Source organism: Syngnathus leptorhynchus, chromosome 1 (assembly GCF_054491065.1).
Source record: "Syngnathus leptorhynchus isolate UIUO chromosome 1, UIUO_Slep, whole genome shotgun sequence".
Classification (NCBI taxonomy): Eukaryota; Metazoa; Chordata; class Actinopteri; order Syngnathiformes; family Syngnathidae; genus Syngnathus; species Syngnathus leptorhynchus.
In genome coordinates this window covers 8,285,071-8,302,791 of record NC_141195.1, presented here as the reverse complement: position 1 = coordinate 8,302,791, position 17,721 = coordinate 8,285,071, and the positions used below count along the sequence as shown (strand labels likewise).

The 17,721-nt window shown below is 44.5% G+C and overlaps 3 protein-coding genes across 6 annotated transcripts; 1 reads left to right on the top strand and 2 right to left on the bottom strand.

Moving 5' to 3' along the window:
* Positions 1-721: 721 nt before the first annotated feature.
* On the bottom strand, positions 722-5,323 carry nol9 (nucleolar protein 9). Its single transcript, XM_085928629.1, has 13 exons — positions 4,850-5,323; positions 4,271-4,740; positions 3,998-4,208; positions 3,612-3,742; positions 3,119-3,254; positions 2,844-2,940; positions 2,668-2,765; positions 2,352-2,519; positions 2,025-2,286; positions 1,841-1,955; positions 1,349-1,523; positions 1,084-1,217; positions 722-992 (listed from the first exon to the last, which is right to left on the bottom strand). Exons 2-13 carry the CDS (start codon positions 4,706-4,708, stop codon positions 879-881), a joined length of 2,079 nt encoding a protein of 692 aa, XP_085784755.1. The 5' UTR covers positions 4,709-4,740; positions 4,850-5,323; the 3' UTR covers positions 722-878.
* On the top strand, positions 5,304-10,190 carry zbtb48 (zinc finger and BTB domain containing 48). Of its 3 annotated transcripts, XM_085928659.1 has the most exons (12): positions 5,310-5,470; positions 6,256-6,545; positions 6,642-6,941; positions 7,145-7,422; positions 7,499-7,604; positions 7,978-8,070; positions 8,145-8,231; positions 8,315-8,469; positions 8,823-8,959; positions 9,022-9,186; positions 9,256-9,344; positions 9,572-10,190. In XM_085928659.1, exons 2-12 carry the CDS (start codon positions 6,261-6,263, stop codon positions 9,791-9,793), a joined length of 1,917 nt encoding a protein of 638 aa, XP_085784785.1. In that variant the 5' UTR covers positions 5,310-5,470; positions 6,256-6,260; the 3' UTR covers positions 9,794-10,190. The 3 variants fall into 3 exon arrangements, with proteins under 3 accessions (XP_085784775.1, XP_085784785.1, XP_085784767.1); XM_085928649.1 differs by having other exon boundaries at positions 5,304-5,348; positions 6,256-6,941; positions 9,572-10,189; XM_085928641.1 differs by having other exon boundaries at positions 6,256-6,941; positions 9,572-10,189.
* On the bottom strand, positions 9,947-17,489 carry klhl21 (kelch-like family member 21). Of its 2 annotated transcripts, none has more exons than XM_085928670.1 (5): positions 17,325-17,489; positions 13,317-14,381; positions 12,273-12,678; positions 11,924-11,996; positions 9,947-11,628 (listed from the first exon to the last, which is right to left on the bottom strand). In XM_085928670.1, the coding sequence occupies exons 2-5, from the start codon at positions 14,341-14,343 to the stop codon at positions 11,305-11,307; spliced, it is 1,830 nt and encodes a 609-aa protein (XP_085784796.1). In that variant the 5' UTR covers positions 14,344-14,381; positions 17,325-17,489; the 3' UTR covers positions 9,947-11,304. The 2 variants fall into 2 exon arrangements, with proteins under 2 accessions (XP_085784796.1, XP_085784804.1); XM_085928678.1 differs by lacking the exon at positions 17,325-17,489 and adding an exon at positions 16,740-17,311.
* Between the last annotated feature and the right edge of the window lie 232 nt (positions 17,490-17,721).

The window sequence follows — 17,721 nt, the reverse complement described above, 5'->3', positions numbered from 1 at the left end:
ATATAACTGCAGAAAAAAAAAAAAGACAAACAGCACAACGTAACTTCAAGTAAAAACTGATCTGTAAGTCATGACAAAGGAAATGATAAATCAAACAAGGTTACAATCACAGCAACACTTAACTAATACTTACCTTTCGTTTCTTTCTCGACTTCACACATTTAATACAAACAGGCAGTTGTGTGTTTCTTGCACATGAAGTTAAGCACATTTGAAACATTGTCTTGAAGCTCTTAGTGGCTTTGTGCATTGGCTACATTGTTTTGTTTTGGTTATAAGTTTGGAATCTTGTAATAATAGATCAAGCTAAATATCAATTTGGAGCACTTTAGGAGTGGGATCTGATTGCAGAACGCAGAAGGGTCACTTGTGCTTCCGACCTTCCTCGAATGCAGCACTATTCGCTGCAATGAAAAATGTAGCCACCGGCGGCCGTCACGTTTCTACTCACTAAGCGCCTTAACTTGGAATACGTTGATTTTTTTCTGAACTGATCGCCAGGCTATCGCAGGGTACCACATAGACAACCATCCAAATTCACAATCACATCTAAGGACAATTTGGAGTTCCCAACTAACCCACCATGCATGTTTTTGGAATGTGAAAGGAAACCCATGCAACCTCCACACAGGATGAACGAAGCCAGAAACGAATCATATGTCATATGTCAAACGCCGCTTCAATAATTGTCCTAGCAATAAAAGTAAAAACTACAAATCTGAACATTCTTTTCTGCTTTTAATATGACACCCAGAATTCAAATGCAGTTTTGAAATGGCAGTGGTACAAAACAAACGTGTTCTGAGAGATTTCTCTCCTGAAGAGTCCATGTCAGACTTGATGTTTGGGGGGGGGGGGGGCAAGCACTTGTCACAACATCAGTGCATCTGATCTGATCTCTGCAGGCCTTTGAAGACTCGCAGCTTTCCAGCGCCAGTCAGCTCAAAGCTGTAATCCGACGTGACGTAAGGCAGCTCTCCCTGGAAACCACCCTGCCCCGCAAAGGTGGTTGAGAAATTTCATCTAATAGCCAATATGTCAAACTTTTTTGGCGAGTAGTCTTAAATCAGGCCAGCGTCTCACCTGCGTCGTCGAGATGCAGGAGGGCAACGACGTGGCTCCGAGAAGGAGACAATTGACCTTGCGCAGAACGGCAGGATTTACAGGCGTCAGTATGAAGTAGAGTCCTCGCGCCGTGTCAATCCCTCGCAGCACACCTGCAAGATGAAAAACGAATGGCTTTGGAAGACAAGAAGTATCTATCAAGAGAGCACAGACCTTTATTCTGTACACCCCAAAACAAGAATCAAATTGTAACCACACAACAAATGAAAAGATGATTTCGTACCCAGGCCCACGCAGGGGCAGATGGGGGCTCGGGACAACAAAACCGGACCTCCTTTGCTGGTCACCGTCTCCGCCAGGCAACAGAGTCCCACCAGGCTGGAGTTGGCGGCATAGAACATGACATTGGGCGCCACGTCGAAATGGACCACACCCAAAGCCACATCTGTGTGGGGCACCTGCAGGGGGACAATAAGGTCTATTATTTATTTATACAGTGCTTTGGAAATACAGTCCACATATTAACATGTCACTGTTTCATGAAAGATGATGTTGAAGTGATGAAGCCAAAACTGGGAGACGGGGATTCCTTATTTTTCAAAATCGTTCTCCCCGAATTGCTATTTGACGCTTTAATCATATCTCTTTTAAAAATGATATGAAGAGGTTCGAATGAGGAACATGCTACGTTTAAAGACGAATAGAATTTTCATTTAAAGTTCATGAAAACGTCATCAACAAGAGGGAAGCTTGCTTAAAAAATAAAAAAGTGCACCTGGTAGGGCGTGAGAGAGTGAAGAGGTTGAACAGGTCCCGGATCAGCCGACTGCAGCTGACTAAGATAGGCCAGCACCGACAGCTCTCGCAGCTCATTGCTGCGCTGGTATTTCCTGTACGACACAACAAATGTGCACGTGAGGCTGCTGATGTCACACCACGACGCCGGTGAAATCGCTTACGTCATCGTCCCTTGACAGCCGCCGCGTTCAAAGTCGGAATAAATACTCATGTGAATGTAGGTGAGGGGTGGGCTTTGTGTGTTCTCGGAGAATTCGTCCAGCGCAGTTTGAGCGGGCGGGTGCGTTTGGAAGCCGTGGGCCGTCCTCAGAAACTCGGGGGTGAGGGCGGGGCATTGAGCGGTACCGTCGGCGCGAGCCAGTTGGATGACATGTGAGACCGGGAAGAAGCGGAGCATATCTACTAGAAGCTGCAGTCCAAAACCTAAAGATCGCACCCAAGTGGATTAGGGGGGGAAAAAAATGGAAGACAAAAACTTTTTCACTGACCTTTAACCCAGCCCATGGTATTGATGACAATGGGCGTCTCCCTGCTTGAAGAGCGTCTGCGCCACAAGGACTTGAGGCTTTCCAGGTAACGGCTCAAGTCAGACTGGCAAGACGAATCGCCGTAGTAGACCATGTGGTCGGGGTCGCGCTGATGTGTGAAGGGGGGGCCTGAGATTTCATCATGGAAAGATTACAACAATGAAGCATGACATCTGAACCTATCCAATGATTAGAACAACACATGAATTTGATACCTTGGAACCTCTAAAGTCAAACACAATCTAGAAATCAGCATGGATGAGATGAAGAAACGTACCCAGTAGAGGTTCTCTGACAGTCAACAAAGATAAGCAGCCAGCCGGGGTGAACTCGGTTTGACCGAGGTCCGCTTCCAAATAGTCCACACTAGAAGTGCTACACACACACACACACAGACACAATTGAACTTGCAATATCATTCGAGCATCCACTCACGATGACGAGGACACTTACTGATTCAGTAGCGTATTGATCACCATGCGGATGTACGTGGACTTGCCGACGTTTTTGGCTCCGTAAACGAGGACAACGGCACAACCGTCCATGTCCCCTGTGAGAGACCAACACAGACAAGACTTAAAGCTGACCTTAGACCACAGCCAAGGCTGAACAATAATACCAGAGAGCTTTAAACAGATATTATTGAACTGACAAGCTTTATAATCAATTATTTCACTGTATTTTTGAACATTCCTTTTGCCCACGAACAAACAAAGAAATGCTCAAACCTCTGCAGGCACTGACCACCTCATCCAGGGATGCCCGGCAGCTGGGTGACACCTTGAGGCCCTCGACACTGCCCATCAGAGGAATCATTCCGAGACCGTTAAGGGGCGTGTCTAGTACGGCAGACAGCAGTTCCCCCTGTAAGCGTAGGTTGGAGAGGAGCTTACACTCTACACGCACAACGAAATATGTTAAAAGCACATTTTTATTGGATACATTTTTGCAGTTTAGCATTTGCAAATGCTTCTAGTCACATATTTTATTGGGAAGTCTTATCCTCTGTCATCTTGTGGCACCAATTACTTGGAAATGTTCATTATCTGCAGTGGGGCTCGGTCCCTACGCTTTGCAAATTGGGGTTCTACCTTTTAGGGCAAAAACAGTGCTGTGTTTTCTGTCTACACTCCAATACTCTCGTTTTGATCGTGTTCCGCCTCCGCCCTGCTGACGGCTTCAACTCCAAAAGGAAATGCTGACACGGGGGTGTCATCTTACCATAGTGGGGTCAAACAGGTTACTGAGATTGCTGAAGCTCGATAGGAAGCGCGTCAGCGGAATCTCCATGGGCTCCAGCAGGATTATTGAGGAGTTGGTGACAACCTTTTTAAGCAGCTTCTTCTGTGACGCTGCAAAAACAGGTGATGGAAAAATATAAAACCAAGGCTGCAATGACAATCAGCAGCACTCATCGAATGTTTTTGTACTTCAACAGCCAGGAGAGTTACAATGTACACACCATCTCGAGGAGCCGAAAAATACAAGAACTCCTTCACGAAGCATCTTTTAAAGCTTAATTTGCTCATAATTAGTTTACAATAAGAATGGGACTGGTGCCATCACGGTGACAAAAAAAAAAGATGCCCCTTGCAAGGTTGATTTACCTGCTGGAAGGTAATTGCACAGGATCTCTGTTGCCGCACTTTCGTAGTCTCTGCTGTCATCGCAACCCTCCGTGGCTGTGATGGTCAGCGGACAATGTGAGGAGGGAGAGAAGAGCGGATATGACTGCTGGCCCTCTTCGATGGTGAAGCCCATCACTTCTACGCGCCCGTACAAGCAAGTCAAAAAACACTTCCCGCGGAAACACAGGGTCTGAAAGAATGATGGGTAAGGTTAGAAATAGACTTGATGGTAAAATTTCCTGTATAACGTACCTGTCCTTTTTGCATGACAAGCACTGCATGCTTCCTCTGGTCATCCCTCTCTGCGCACTCATGGAGAGACTTCCCATCCAGTCGACATGAATGCTTATCCTCTGTGGCACCTTGCGTTTCAAGTCCATTTACTTGGACCGACCGGGAGTACTGCTCCCAGTCCTGAAACTCATCAGAATCCTGGCCCATGTTGCCATTTGTGAAAGACTTTGTCTGAGAAGCACTTTTCCCAGACACTGGCTTTGGCTTGTTCTTTAGTCTCTTGACAGCAGGCTTCTTCTTCATGGCCTCCTTATGGTCCTTGATCACCCCAACCATGACAGGAGTGGAGTTGAGGTGAGAGGAACTAATGGGAGGCCTGCATCGTTTACCCCTCACATCCTTCCACTTCTGAGATGTGGCGCTGCTCTTTGAATTCGTAACTTTCTTCGCCTTCATTATGCCAATGTTAGGTGGCTGGTGGATAAGCACTAACAAATGTAAACAAATCAAGAATTATATTCTTTCTTCATAGAATGCAACCGAAAATTGAATGTTATAATTTTGCGTTTTTATAACAAAGATAAAAGATCAAATTACCTTCAAACAGGAACCATCGAACAAGAGAAATTAGCGGGGCTAGCTAGCGATACCTCGCTAACTTTGCATGGCCATCTAATGTTCTTTGTCTGACATAAAGGCAAACTGCAACTACGCCAATAGGAAAACTCACGAATTTCGAGGTTGCTCGGAACTCCTCGGCGACCACTTAACCACTTCAAATGGTTGTTTACGAATCGTCTGGTACCAAAGTTGTGGTTAGCCAGCTAGCTAACATGTGTACCAGGGAGCCACAACACTTGATTGAATGTAGATGGTCAACAATGATTTCCCCGTGATACTTGCCCAATTTGTATCGTGGAAGAAATACACAGAAACTCAATTCAGATACAAGCCCTCACTTTATCAAAGAATGATTATTATTTTTGAGGTTACAATCTAAATACTGATGCGGTATGTTAACCCCGACTATTTTATTCCGGAGGTCATACTACGTCACTTCCGCTTTGTTTTAGGGGCCTCCAAGACGCAAAACAAGGTAAATGGAGCTAGTTTGGCACTTTTACTCAAAAAATACCATGCACTGTCTACGCAACTTCAACGGGAAATGAATTTTGGTGAAAATCATACAGATCGACGTTAGTTCCAATCATTCTTGTGGTAAGTCTTGAAATGCCACTGCAGCGTACCAGCCAAGCTAAGGGAGCGTCTAGAAAAATGATGCTAGGACGCAAACGTCTACATGCTAAGAATTTGCACTGCACTCTGTGCATTGTTAATCTTTATTTAAAGTTAATGTACTACTTGTTTTCAACGTAAATATTGCAATTGTTAGTTATAGAGGTTTATTTATATTTTGTAGTGCTACTTGTAGACAACCGTAGCGTACCCCACTGGGCATCCTCAAATCGTTTTTGAAACTGTAAATGTATTGGGTCAATGTAGGTCAAAGTATGGTCACCGTTGTTCTGCATAATCATAATCAACACTCCTGTAATATTTGTTATACTCATTTGGATGCCCCCAGCCCCCCCCCCCCAAAAGTCAATGTTTATTCGTTTTTATATTAATATGACTTGGTAAAATAATTGGTTAATTGATTTATTATAACTTTTAACAATTTGAGAAATCGGTGAAATTGTTTTGGAAATATTTATAAATAATACAGTGAAACTTAACATGAATTTTATATTTTATTGCAACTATTTTGCATATTTTCCTTACAGGCCAACTTTTATTTAAATAGCATCTACGAATGTGATGCACAGGTATAGAGTTTGCGCCAAAACAGCTTCGCTCAAATGAAACTGTACAAACAGTTATGACATTTATATATATGAACACCGGCGGTGTATCAACTCACAAGCTCAACTACTACAGATATGTATGCGCTATAGATTATTGATGCATGATTTCAAAAGTATCTCGCGTTGATTTTGTTCCAGTGGAAATGCGTGTCGCTGACCATGCACAGCGTGTCCTGTCTACCTTGAACCAGCAGAGGGCAGCAGGAAGCTTCTGTGATGCCTTGCTGAAAGTGACCGATGGGGTGGTCTACACTGCCCATCGTAGTGTGCTGGCCTGCTTCAGTCAAGTCTTTCAGGCGGCTAATATGGACACTGCCTCACCCAGCGTGGAGTTCCACCTCCACGAGTGCTCCAGCGAAGGCCTCGAGCTTCTGCTGGACTTCGTCTACACAGGGGAACTCAAGTTGGATCCGGGTGTCCTGGACAAGGTGCAGAGTGCAGCTTCCAGTTTGTGTATCCCCGAAGCGCTCGCAATCTGTCAGCGCTTTAGGGACAAGCCAGTTGACGCCGTCTCTCTTGTCAAGCGAGGGCGAGGCAGACCGAGAAAGACAAAATCGGAGGATTTCTCCGTCTCTGGTGAAGACACAAACAAACTGACAGCGACTAAAGAGGAATCTGTCCCCGAGGGGGTCGGAAATGACGTGAAGCCCTCCGTCAACGCTGCGACTACCCGCTCGGGCCGTGTGGTCAAAGAGCCCAGACGGATGATCTCTGAAGAAGATGCCTCCTGTGATGTCCTGGCCAGTGAGGAAGCTCTGCCTTCGTTTTCAGAGCGTGCTGATGAGCAGGATCAGAACCCAGAGGAGCAAATGGATCAAACTCAGGTAAAAAATAAACTGGTAATTTTTGGGGGGATGCCTGAGTGATGACTTTAAGGTGTTTAATACACGACAGTGCAGAAAATGAATAAATACTGGCAAAACTGCTAAAACTGACTAACAACAGCCAAACTAATTGCAAATCCCAAACTGTTATAACCTCAATATCAAATACACGAAGAATCAGTCTCCCGCCCCCCCCTTTGCAGATTAGCGACCCGCCGAGCCACATGAACGATTCAATGGCAGTTGAAGACGAAAGCGTCCGTTTTGACTGGACAGTCCACGACTCTGATGAAGAATACGTCCCCATCCACAAGTCCAGTCCCACTGTGGCATCTGCATCAAGAAATCGTCAACGCCGCCCCAGTTTGCGCAAGAGCGGCGAGGATGAAACGGCGGACGGAGGAGAATCCGAGAACTCCGTGCACTGTCCTATCTGTCGCAAAGTCTTCAAGAGCAAATATTACCTCAAAGTGCACAACAGGTAGGCGGCGGTCCCCAAATTCACTCATGTCTGCTTTGAAACGAATTCTGGTTTAATGCTGTTTTATGCCCTGAAGACGCCATACCGGCGAGAAACCGTTTGGTTGCCACAAATGCGGGAAGCACTACTTCAGAAAAGAGAATCTTTTAATTCATGAGCTCAGGCACTGTGCCGCAACACAGGTGAGGTCAACATTTGTTCTAATTGTTTCATCGCCGCTGCGTTCATGAATTTTTGGGTGATTCAAAAAAATATATATATATTTTTAGGCCAAACCTAAAATGGATGCTAATTTATAAAAGTGAACTTAATTAGTCTTCTAAAATTTGAATGTGCAACTGTTCAAAACTTCAGTTTTGTTTTTCCACTTTCACAAAGAAGACTTAAATATACAATTTTAATTGAACCAGGAATTGTCGATCTATTTTTCAAATGAATGAATTGATCTATAAAAAGCAATGAAACATATATTTGCATTCAAAAGTGTGCAGTGTATTTTCCTGTGTTGAATTGGAGAACTGTATGACGTTTTTGCCACTCACTCACTCACTCCAGACATTCACGTGTCAGACGTGTTCGTCGTCATTCAAAGGAAAAGAGGAGCTGCGTGCGCACATGTTCTCCCATGCTGAACAGATGCCCTACAAGGTAGCGCCAATGTCTGGGTAGCTTGAAACCAATGTTCATTCTTGACGTCTTGTCGCTTTTTTTTTTTCCCTCAGTGTACACAGTGTGCTGAACAATTCATGTATAAGAAACACTTGACGTGCCACATGATGAAGGTCCACGGCCACCCCAAACCACATGCTGTAAATTGGTCTATCATTTCTAGATTTGTCATAATTTGCATCAAATGAAAAGCCTTAAAAAAAAAAAAAGGTTTCTCTGTCAGTGCCCACAGTGCCCGAAAACCTTCTGGACTCGCTACGAGCTGCGAGTTCACGAAGCCGCCAAGCACCGCGGGGAAAAGCCGTTTGTGTGTGAGGAGTGTGGCCACCGAGCGTCCAGTCGCAACGGCCTGCAGATGCACATCAAGGCTATCCACAGGTAGGACCTCACTTTTTTTTTTTTTCTTAATTGTTTGGTGGATTATTCTGACATTCCCCCATTTGTATACGTATACATATTTGACCGCACACATAAAATTTATTTTACGACTATGGCAAAAAAAAAACAATTCCAATGAAATTGGGACATTTCTGTAAAACTGAAAAAAACCAGAAGACAAATCATTGTATTCTGCATTTATCCACATTCTACTCAGCACCCCGGCCGACTTTACTAAAATCAAAGTTTGTGTATTTCCATTCAGATAACGAGCCAATATCTTCTCATTAATTCCCATCATTCCCATTAAGTGTCCATAAGATCAGTAACCTGATCCACTTTCTTTTTCTTAGAAATGAGCGGCCCTTCCTTTGTAGCATCTGCGGCCACGCCTTTTCCCAGAAAAACAACCTCAACATGCACCTTCGCGTGCATAGCGGCGAAAGACCATACCAGTGTCACCTTTGCGGCAAAACATTCCGCACGCAAGGTAACAGCTGTCCGCCATTGTTGGTTGTGCCCCAAATTGATCCCGCTCTTCTCGGACGGCAGCCAGCCTGGAAAAACACCACCGCACGCACACGGGCGAGCGGCCCTTCCCCTGCGACGTGTGCGAGCAGCGCTTCACCGAGAAGGGCGCCCTCCTTCGCCACAAGGCCAGCAAACACGAGGAGGGACGCCCCCACTGCTGCCACATCTGTAGCAAGACCTTTAAAGGTTAGAACACCGCCGGTGTGCCAGTGGCCCAAATGAGCAAATTTGACCACCTCTGGTTTTCTTCGCTAGCCAAAGAACAACTACGGGTGCATCTGGGTCGCCATAAGGGTATGAGGAAGTTTGAGTGCGGCGACTGTGGCTACAAGTTCACCCGACAGGTATGAGACAGCATGTAGCTACGGGAAGGGCCTTCCACATTTCAGTAGTCAAGCTAGTTTCCTGATCACATCGTCTTAAAAGTAATGGGACAGTTGGTTGCTTGATTAGCCATTCATGGCTGTGGCCAGTCAACTAGTTCCTAAATGTGACAAAAGAATCACAATGAATTCTGGTGTTTTGAGGCAATATTATATGGATTGTAGCTGAAATCCGTTCTCGGTCTCAGGCACACCTGCGTCGACACGTTCAGATCCACAAGCGGACTGAGAACTATAACCCGCGACAAAGGAAACTGAGGAACGTGGTCGTGGATGAGCAGGACGAAGATGCGGGTGACTTTGACGCCACCAAACCGGAAGATTCTTTGTCAGTCACTCCAGAAGCGGTTGGCTCCGCAGCTGCTGGCAGCACAGAGTCCACTTGTGTGGTCGCAGTGGTGATTGAATAGAGTTTCAACAGTAAATGATAGAAAATATTTGAACTCAAAATCAGGACATGATTCTTCTCATCTACCTGTTCCTTAATACATCAGTCAATGACAATTGGACATCATGGCATTGTGCTGGTAATATCCTTACCTGGGGAAAAAAAAACCCTCAATATTTTCGATTTTAAATGCATGATTTATTTCGACATTCAAGGTGAATGCATCATGCTACACTTGCTATTAAATATATTTAAATATAAAACCTCATGCATTTGTTTGCTTTGTAAAAAAAAAAAAAAAAAGCACAAATTAACAATTAGCAAGAGGCTAACCAACACAAGAAGCTTAAATCTTTCACTTCCAGCTAAGAAAATCGTAAACATAAGTAATACATTTACATTAAAGTCAAATAAGAAAAATACATGGGCACGCAAATGTAAGAAAAAGTTCCATGTTAGGGCGAACTGAACTTCCAGTTGGGACCAGCCGACCGAGGTGCAGTTCCTTAACGGACTTCACATCGCTGACGTTATGGTAACTAGTTGAGACTGACTCAACAGTGCCTCTGCTGGTTGTGGCCATTGAGTACATACTATTTTGCCTAATTTGTTTCAAAGATGCAATCTTCAATACCACATTATGAGAATGTAATTATCATGCATACCTCTTAATACATACACAAACATATTAAATTTGCCATTAACACATTTTTAAAAGCAGGGAAGGGCCATGCACATAAGAAGCGAACCACTAATAAGCATGACTCAGGCACTATGACAATTACGTCATTTATACTTCAGGGTAGTAGAGTGTCAGTTTCGGAACGTAAACATTGTGGCATGCTTTATAAATATAGCCGACAAGCACATACTGTATGCAGCTCAATATATGATATTCATGTTTCTCAATGTTAACACGGTAGGCGTGCGCCTTTAATCTAACTCGATGACTGAGCATCCACAATTGAAATTAGAAGGATCGAAAGTGTTTTGACACACTTTCATGAGAAAATATATATATATGTTAAAAAAAAAAAAAAGGTTAATTGGACGGGTGCTTCCAGGATGCTTCCAGGTAGGGCTGAACGATTTAAATAATCCATGTAAATGTGATTTGATTATTCATTCATCATACAGCCTTCACTGGAGGACATTCACAGCTAAAACAAAACAACTGAGAGTTGTTGTGATTGTGTTAGCTGAGTAGTTAAATAATGAAATGAAGTATTTCTCTGGTACCGCTGGCTGCATCACTTCAAAAATGCAAAAGATAAATTTCATGTTGAATGTGGTATGACAATGTTTTTTTTTTTTTTTTAACACTATTTAGAGTCTTTAATCAAAGTTTTGCAGCTTCTGAATGATGATCGTTCTGCCTTAGTCCAAAAGGTTCCAAAAGACTGCATACTAGTCATGTTTTTCTTTCTGTAAGTTTCAAATCTTTTAAATTCATCAATCACCAAAAGTCAGGTGACACATTCATGTTTCAGCATTGTGATGAAAAATTCACAGTCAACAAAGAGCGATCCAAAGTCAGTGGGCCGCGTTCACGTCCTGATTGACATTGTTGTTTAGGTTGTGTACAGCCTGGTGACGCTGGTGCCGGTGCAAGTGGATGGCGTTAGCGTCCGGGGCGCCGACAGGCTCAAAGGCATTAGACACCAGAGGCATGAACTGTCGGAAGATGCTGACGCTGCCGTGCCAAAAAGTGGGCTGAGGCAGCCGGCCCGCGACGCTCCAGGTGCGAGTGGCCGGGTCATATGCTTCCACTACGTCCGACAATTCAAACGTGTTGTCGTAACCGCCGGATACAAACAGTTTGCCGCCCAGCGCCGCAACGCTACCTCCGACGTGAACCTGAATGGACAAAGATGTACAAGAAACATTTAATGAAGTACTGCGAAAAACATTTTTTTACACAAAGTACCAAAATCACTTACAAGTACCAACATTAGAATTGCGTTAATAAAAAACGACTGATTTTATTCCTACAGACTTTCATATTGCAAAATTAGTATATGAATTTTGATTCAATTAAAATGCATACAAAATGCTAAACAAATGACAATTTTACTATAAAAGTAATATTAAAAATAATTTCCAGTGGACACATTGCTTAACAGAAACAAAATATATGAAGAAGTATCCAAACCTGGTTCATAGGGCTAATCTTATCCCACTGGTTTGTCGGGGGGTTGTAAACATCGACCTCTGCTGAGTCATCCCTACAAGAAATGCACAAGTCATTTTTCTTCTTAAATTGAGAGTAAATTAAATGAGTCAACGAGTCAACTCTTGAACCCTTCCCAATTTGTTGAGTTTCAAACTGCTACGCATTGTCATTAGTGACGCAGATTTCTGCCATCAAGCCAGAAATAAAACCGATGCAGTTACACCAGCTATCTTCTGGAGTTGCGAAAGAAAATACACCCCCGCCCGTAAGAAGAGTGACTCCAAGTGACAATACACTCAGTTCTTGAGATTGACAGTTTCCTCCGCACCTGACAAAGAAGATGAGGCCGTTGAGGGTCACCGTTTTAGGGGTGAAGGACCACGGCGGCAGCTGTCCGCAGTTGACCATGGACCAACGCTTGCTGTCCGGCTCGTAGGTCTGCACGGCCATGGTGTCCTCCCCGGCGAGACAGCCGATGGCGTACAGCCGTCCGTTGCACGTGGTGGTGGAGCAGTTGTCCATGGCGTGCAGCATCGGCGGCAAGGCCTCCCAGCAATCCAGCGTGTGGTCGTAGCGCTCGGTGCTGTCCGACGCCACCACGTACAGCTGACCTTTCAGCACGCACGAGCTGTGGTACTCGCGCGCTTTCAGCATGGGCGACACCTCCGTCCATTCGTTGACGCTGGACTTGTAGCGCCACACGCCGTCGTACAGGCGAGAACCATCAGAGCCGCCTGCCGGAGGACAAAGGAATGAATGACGTGCGATTCTAAAGCCGTACCTCTATCTTAGCTTTTTCTATTGTGTCCAATTTAGCGTGGCCTTTGTTGGCTTCAGATTCTTACAATTGTCAAATAAGAAAAAAATAAATGTCTCATCTGTGTTTCTAATTTGCCATGTGCCGTTAAAAGACTCGCGTACTCAATTGCGACGTGCTGTTATTTTAGTGATGCTGCTCAAGTTCCAAGTGTCCCGCATGAGCATTGCGAAAGCTTTAGATGCCGTCCGTGACGGACGGGTAATGATGAGGGGCTAGCAGCACAACATGTTCTGCTTCACTCTGATGTAATCACTTTGCAGTTTAATTAAAGACATTGTCATTTTACGCAAACAATCGGTGGAATTTGTGTCTTGTGACGATTATTGCCTATAGGAATGAAGAGTTATTTCATATTTAAATACATCAGAGATCAATCCGAATCAAATTGTGTTTGACTTCAGAAGTTCTAAAGTACTGAGTTACATAAAAATTGTATTCCTTCAGAACTGTTCGGTTTGCGGCATCTAGTGACATCTACTGTCCCTTTTCAGTCAAACAAATCGGAGATAAGCTAAAACTGCTTCAAGTCAAACATGGTGCACCAACACTTACCGGTGACATACATATCATTTCCTAGGGCAGCTATGCTGTAGCCCCCTCCAAGGTGGTCGGGGAACTCGGCCAGGTAGCGCCACTGGCCCGTTTGCGGGTTGAAGCAGTCGACGGTCACCAGCTCGTCACAGTCCTGGTCGCAACCCCCCACCACCACCAGGATCTCGGCCAGTCCGGTGGACGGCCGCGGACGCATGCGGCGGCACGGTCTGTCGTGGCGGTCATACTCGCTGGACTGGAAGCTACGGGCCTCGTTGACCATACGGAGGCAGGTGGGCGAAAGATATACGAGGGGGTCGCTCTCCACATGGGCCAAAAGGAAGAATCTCCTGACAAAAGGGAGTCGGACCTGCTGGAGGAGCTCGGGCCAGTAGTGAAGTCTCCGTTGGAAGTCGGCCTTCACCCAGCGCACCGCGATCTGATAGACGGTCTCCTCTTTGTCCACGCACAGCTCGTCGTCAGATACAAACTCAAGGAGGCGCTTCCAAGGCAAGCGTTCAAAGTCTGTCCCTTTAGCCAGATCCATTAAGTTTTTGAGGACAAAGCGCCGGGCGCTGGCCGCCAGCTCTCGGCAGGCGTAGGCCTCTGCAAAGTCTTGGATTTCTAAGCAGTTGGTAACATCCAGACGTTGCTCCAGGAACGCACAGCAGGCTTCTTTGACTGACGGGAACTGAAACAGATCGGCTGTTTTCAGAAGAAGATCCACGTTGTCCTGTGTGACGGTGACCCGCCCTGTGTAGCAGAAGTCCACCAGCAGTCCCAAAAGCTCGGCCGAAACCTCGTGTAGAACCACCCGGTCCATGATGCTCTCCCGTAGCGTACCGGCGAACATAGCCCGGAAGTAGGTACTGGCGGCGGCCAACACCGTGCGGTGGCAGTGGAACTCGCGGCCCTCCGCGCACAAAGTCACGTCAAAAAACTTGCGCTCTGCCCGGAGCTCGTGAATTCCTCGAAGCAGGTTGAAGGCGTGGGCCGTGTCAAAAAACGGCAGAGTGGACGCTTGCGTCTGTAAGACGGGATCCTCCATCTCGTCTCAAATGGTTGCGCTCGGGAAGACGTTTACATCTAAAAACAAAGCACATTAACACACTCACCTGTCATTAGATTCTACAACTAATCGCAAATCATTTCAAAAGTTTATTCTTATACTCCATGGGCAGGGCTCAACACAAGAGTCTAGAACATTCGCCAGCTTGGACTGATATGAACAGTTCCTTCCTAAAGACAGGCAGCTTTACTCGTGCGCTGAGGCTATAAATACACGAGCAGTTTCCATTTCCACTGAGTGGGGGGATTTGGATGGGGCTTCGGAAGAACACCTAGCTTGTTGTGAGGGGGCAGAAAATTACCGACAGACCTCTTACATGTGTCTGTGATGTTAGTTTTTTGCAAGCGGCACGATCTAAAGCACCAACTTTCGGTTACAATTTCTTCAATGTGGCGTGTTGTTCGATGATTACCGATGGCGTCACCGCGACAGCTGCGACGACATTTAATATGTTACACGTGGACGCTACGTACTATTTTAGTGTTTTTACGTTTGAGCTCTTGTTTATTGTTTTGATTGAGGCTTTGGTGTGTCTGTTGGTTCACAGCTCAGATAGTTCAGGAGCTCTCCACCATCTTGTGGACACAATTCAGTGTCGACCAAATGTAGAAGACTAAACATTTATGAAATCGATTTGGTGTTTAGCCAAAGCAATACATGTCACGTGGATGCTTGGAACTGAGAATGGGATGAGAATTTGACCACATTTGGGAAAATTGACGCATAATAAAAGAATTGCTGATTCAGTTCCCTCCCATGTGACCCTAGCTGTATGGAATATTAATGGACACACAATTTGTCTTTGATTCAGAACTAAATGCTAAGTAAAACATTCGCTTTGTTGAAAAGGTCAACATTTGTAAAATATTGCATTTCTAAAAAGGTATTTAAGTTCTAAATCTAAAGAAATTGATGGTCGGACCACCTCCGGGAACTGATTGTGTTTGACTTTTGGGGGCGACTGTTTATCAAATTTGAACCAGTAGGTAGTGCAAGCGTTTAAAATAACGACATGACTTTTAGACAGTAGGGATCAAACTTCTAATATTCTCTTCAAGGATCATCAACCTTTTTATAGGCACATTGCTGAAGCACTATTAATCACCTCTTGTTAACATTTGGAGATCATTTCCTCTTAAAATAAGAAGGGCTCTGCTTACAGAGGTTTGCTTTTAAGGTCATAATAAAGCCGCTGGGCTATGGCCAGCCGACTTGGCACACATTCCACTCGGGGGGCTTCAACAATAGAGCCACACATGGAGCTCTGTGAAAGATTAAACTGCTTGCCGCGAGGGTGAACGAGACCTTTATACAAGCCACACTGCAAAAACATATCAACCTTTGCCACCAAGGTAAGAACTGGTTTGTATGTAGGATATGGTTGCTTTGGTGAAATCAGATTTTCCTCTTCCCACTATTGAATGCTGAGCAATATACATAGAGTGAGTGGAAAGGTTTTCCAGAAGCTCATACAGTGATTCATAAACTCAGACCGGCCGCTAGTCTATGAATGACATCCAAGCAGCGTAAGAATGTCGGGACACGTTGCTGAAATGATCTGGGCTTTACGTAAGACACATGATGTTTGTTACTCTGTTCCTTCTGAAAATAGCTCATGAGGGTTAATGTCGCTTTTTCAAGCAATGACACCAGTGTAAACACCAGCAGAATAGAAATCCTGCCATGTGACACCAAATTTTATGGATGTCACAATTACCCTGATCCAGGATATTCCATCGTGCAGGTTGGGCCAGAATTCATGACTCACTTGTTAGTCATATTTTCTAATATGCTTATTTAATTGTCATTATCATTCATTCAATATTTATTACCTATCGTCATAAGCTTAATGGAGGTCTACGCTGCTGGTTCTATCCACATTTGAATTGTCTTGCTGTTGATAAGTTTTATTCCAAGAACTTCAAGAGAGTTCTTTACTACACAATACGAAATCTACTGTGCACTGATGACAATGAGGACATCATCTTGGGAGTCAGATGACCATCACCAAGGTGACCTAAACAAAAAAAACGGTTATCTGCACTGCACGGCTGGCTGGCCACTCATACAACAGCTGCAGTGGGTTCCTCACCATCGGAGTGCAGCTACGTAATGCCCGGGTCATCAGAGATCAGCTTGACCAAGCCATAAAAAGCCACACGCACATAACTCAGCTCACTTGGTGAAGCAAGACCAGCACATAGTTTTCTCTCAGTTCAAGTGGAAAACTTGATAAAGAACAATGTTAGATCATTTACTTTTTATCTTGACAGTGATCTGAAATTGTCTTCCGAAGCAGACACTTTCTATGATACGAGATATGCTTGCAAGTCTTCAACTTTTTTTTTTCTTTTCCCAGCCACGTTGTTACATACCAAGCTGTGCTTCTCACATTCTTGTCATTCCTCCTCGTGCAGTCAATGAAGACGTTTTCAGTCAGTCGCCTTGCATCCTTCCTTCGTTCAAGCAACCATACATGTCCATCCCAAATGCTGTGGCTTGAAGCTCAAGTAACTGATGAAACACTTGTATGCCAAAACTTCCCCCCATAAGTAACAGAACTAATGGCATCTGAAACAATACTAACACAAACTGACGTTCGATCACAAAGTGGAGCTCACGCAAAATATATGAACAAGTCACCAAACCTTGTTTTGCATACTTAAATTAAAACCAATGAACGGAATTGCTCAGAAATTTGGTGGATGGCGAATAACGATTCGACTCATTTCCTCGACAGACGTTTTATGACGTTTAGGCGTTTGTGACGCCACATGGGAAAACCACTTTTTGTTTGGAATTTTTGTTGTTGTTGTCACTGTTAAAAGTTGAACGCTGTTGAGCGGTGAGTGCGAATTTACAGACGTCATAATTCAATCGAAAAACAAAAAGGTTGCTGTCGTGCTTACTCTTCGCTGCATGGAAATTGGCGCAAACATCGACTATAAAGGCCTTCTTACCCGTGTTTGTCCTTGCTCTGGCCTCATAAATATTCAGGTAACTGCGAAAAAAGGAAAGCTTTTACAAAAGAATCGGCGATGAAACTTTGATGTCGCAGATGTGTTCGGCCTCCTTCAGCGCCATGATAGTATGAACTGCCACACGCTGCCTTCAGGCAGTGTAGGGAATACGAATACTCCAATGAACACGCAGGCAGTAGATATTAGAATTTTGTATTTCTCCGGTTTTTATTTCTCTTTCTCTGCTTTTCCACTCTGAATCTGTTGTTGTGATCTAAATAAATATCGCATTCTAGCCAATGAATAGGACCATTCGCTTTGGTAGCCATTATTTGAAAAGCACTTGAACGGCCCTTATTATTTGAAAAGCACTTGAAAGGCCACAAATACAAATCAC